The sequence below is a fragment of the Zingiber officinale genome, chromosome 5A (genome assembly GCF_018446385.1).
Source record: "Zingiber officinale cultivar Zhangliang chromosome 5A, Zo_v1.1, whole genome shotgun sequence".
In the NCBI taxonomy this organism is placed as follows: Eukaryota; Viridiplantae; Streptophyta; class Magnoliopsida; order Zingiberales; family Zingiberaceae; genus Zingiber; species Zingiber officinale.
In genome coordinates, this window is record NC_055994.1 from 59,297,083 (window position 1) to 59,298,785 (window position 1,703).

The 1,703-nt window shown below is 39.2% G+C and overlaps 1 protein-coding gene across 2 annotated transcripts; it reads right to left on the minus strand.

Annotated features, from left to right (window-relative positions):
• Positions 1 to 574: 574 nt before the first annotated feature.
• On the minus strand, positions 575 to 1,400 carry LOC121982849. Of its 2 annotated transcripts, none has more exons than XR_006112295.1 (2): positions 1,172 to 1,400; positions 575 to 963 (listed from the first exon to the last, which is right to left on the minus strand). XR_006112295.1 is itself a non-coding variant. In XM_042535887.1 (2 exons), exons 1-2 carry the CDS (start codon positions 1,345 to 1,347, stop codon positions 788 to 790), a joined length of 318 nt encoding a protein of 105 aa, XP_042391821.1. In that variant the 5' UTR covers positions 1,348 to 1,400; the 3' UTR covers positions 575 to 787. The 2 variants fall into 2 exon arrangements, 1 of the variants encoding a protein (XP_042391821.1); XM_042535887.1 differs by having other exon boundaries at positions 1,206 to 1,400.
• Positions 1,401 to 1,703: the final 303 nt, after the last annotated feature.

Genomic DNA, 1,703 nt, shown 5'->3' on the forward strand with positions numbered 1-1,703 from the left:
TTCATACAAAAAGCTAGACTTTTAGTATACATTCTAATAAGTTGGAGGCCAGTGGAGGACCAAAAGGGGGAAGGATATTGAGGATGAGTTCCTTAAGCAAAGCCCAAAGAATAGTTGGAACATCTTCCTCCTCACCAGCACTTACGACCCAAGTAAATAACTTTATTAAAGAGGTTAGCAATCTGAAGGAAATATTATCACAAAGAGACCTAGAAATGATGCAAAGAGACCTAGAAAAGGTGTAAATGGAGCAAGATATGAGCGAGTTACGTCGACAACAAGATTTTATCATGCAACACCTTTTGTTGAGCTCCGCTCTAAGTCAGATTCCTCCGCATGACGATGATGATGATGGTGGCAGCGATGATAACGATGGTGGTGGTGATGGTTGTTCATGATTTTAATTATGTATGATAATTATTTGTCTCATAATTAGTGTTTTAAACATTAATCCATGGCTTGTTAACTTTTCTAATTTTTATTTTAATTAATATTGTTAATTTTTTTTTTAACAGGGTTGGTGAGGCGAAATATATGTCGGAGAAAAAAATAAGTATTAAGTAATACACCCTAATTAAACATGTTATACTTTTAATTTTATTTATTTATTTTTTTATCATCATAGGTTGTCATTTTAACATCTTAAATTACTCCTCAGTATATGTTTGCTGCTACTACAAAATTTCCCTTCTCTTCCGCAATCGACTCGAAATGTGTATCTTTTACTCCTCACTTTTGCTTTGCTTTGCTCTGCTCTGGTCCCTTCCTTTGCCTACTCCCTTATCTCCTATGTTGCACCAACACCAAGGTAATCAATGAAGGCTATCATGATCTTCTCTCTTCCATGATCTGCTTCCCCTTGTGGCCAAGCGTTGCTCCTTGCAAAAGCCTCGGCAGTTGAGTAATTAGGATGATCGATCGCAGGTTCTATCTCCATGGGGACGACTCCAGAGACATTCAATCCTGCATGTACAATAAAAAAAGGCCTCATATGCATAGATATATATAAAGCATCACGACATTGTAGCAATGGAACAAACTAGCTAAACAAGAACATGTCACTGGAGATATCACAGGGAGGGAAGGTTGGGTTTGGAGAGGACTATAGAAGGTAGGAAAAGTCCTGGTGAAGGAGGAATTGAGGGAGAGGTCAATGCAGGTGGAGGCGGACTCATTTCTGATGCTGGTGATGGTGGAGGAGTCACCACTGCAAGCATTGATGGGTATGTTCAGCTCCATCCTTCTGGAAACAAGGGCGTGAGGTGGAAGTGGAGGAGAGTCTAAGGAAGAAATAGCGGTGGGCTTCCTCCTCCTATAGGCAAATTGCTCTCTGTGCTTCCTTGCCATGATCACATGCCAATGATTCTTCACTGCATTATCTGTCCTCTCGGGGAAGAGCCTGGCAATCAGTTACCATTATTGCAATGAATATGCCAACATAAATAGGGCCTACATAAATAGGGTCATTATTACAACCAATCTAAGTACATTAAAGCTATAGTTCGATTATTTGTATTTTGTTTCACTACTCAATATAATTCCCATTAATACTGTTATCACCCTCTACATCTTCTACGTGTGTTTGATATTTTCAAACACTAGGGCTACTGGATGGATATGTTTCTATGCCTACAATACAATTTATATAACATTCTCAAGCACCAAGCCTCAAACCAAGTTTGTGGTGCCACACTCCCATGCAT

What these genes read in the sequence shown, in the direction of transcription:
- LOC121982849 (XM_042535887.1), bottom strand. Translation starts at nt 1,347, where the DNA reads ATGGCAAGGAAGCACAGAGAGCAATTTGCCTATAGGAGGAGGAAGCCC. An exon ending in ACCCATCAATGCTTGCAGTG is followed by an intron (nt 964 to 1,205) that starts GTGACTCCTCCA and finishes TTGTACATGCAG; the next exon opens with GATTGAATGTCTCTGGAGTC.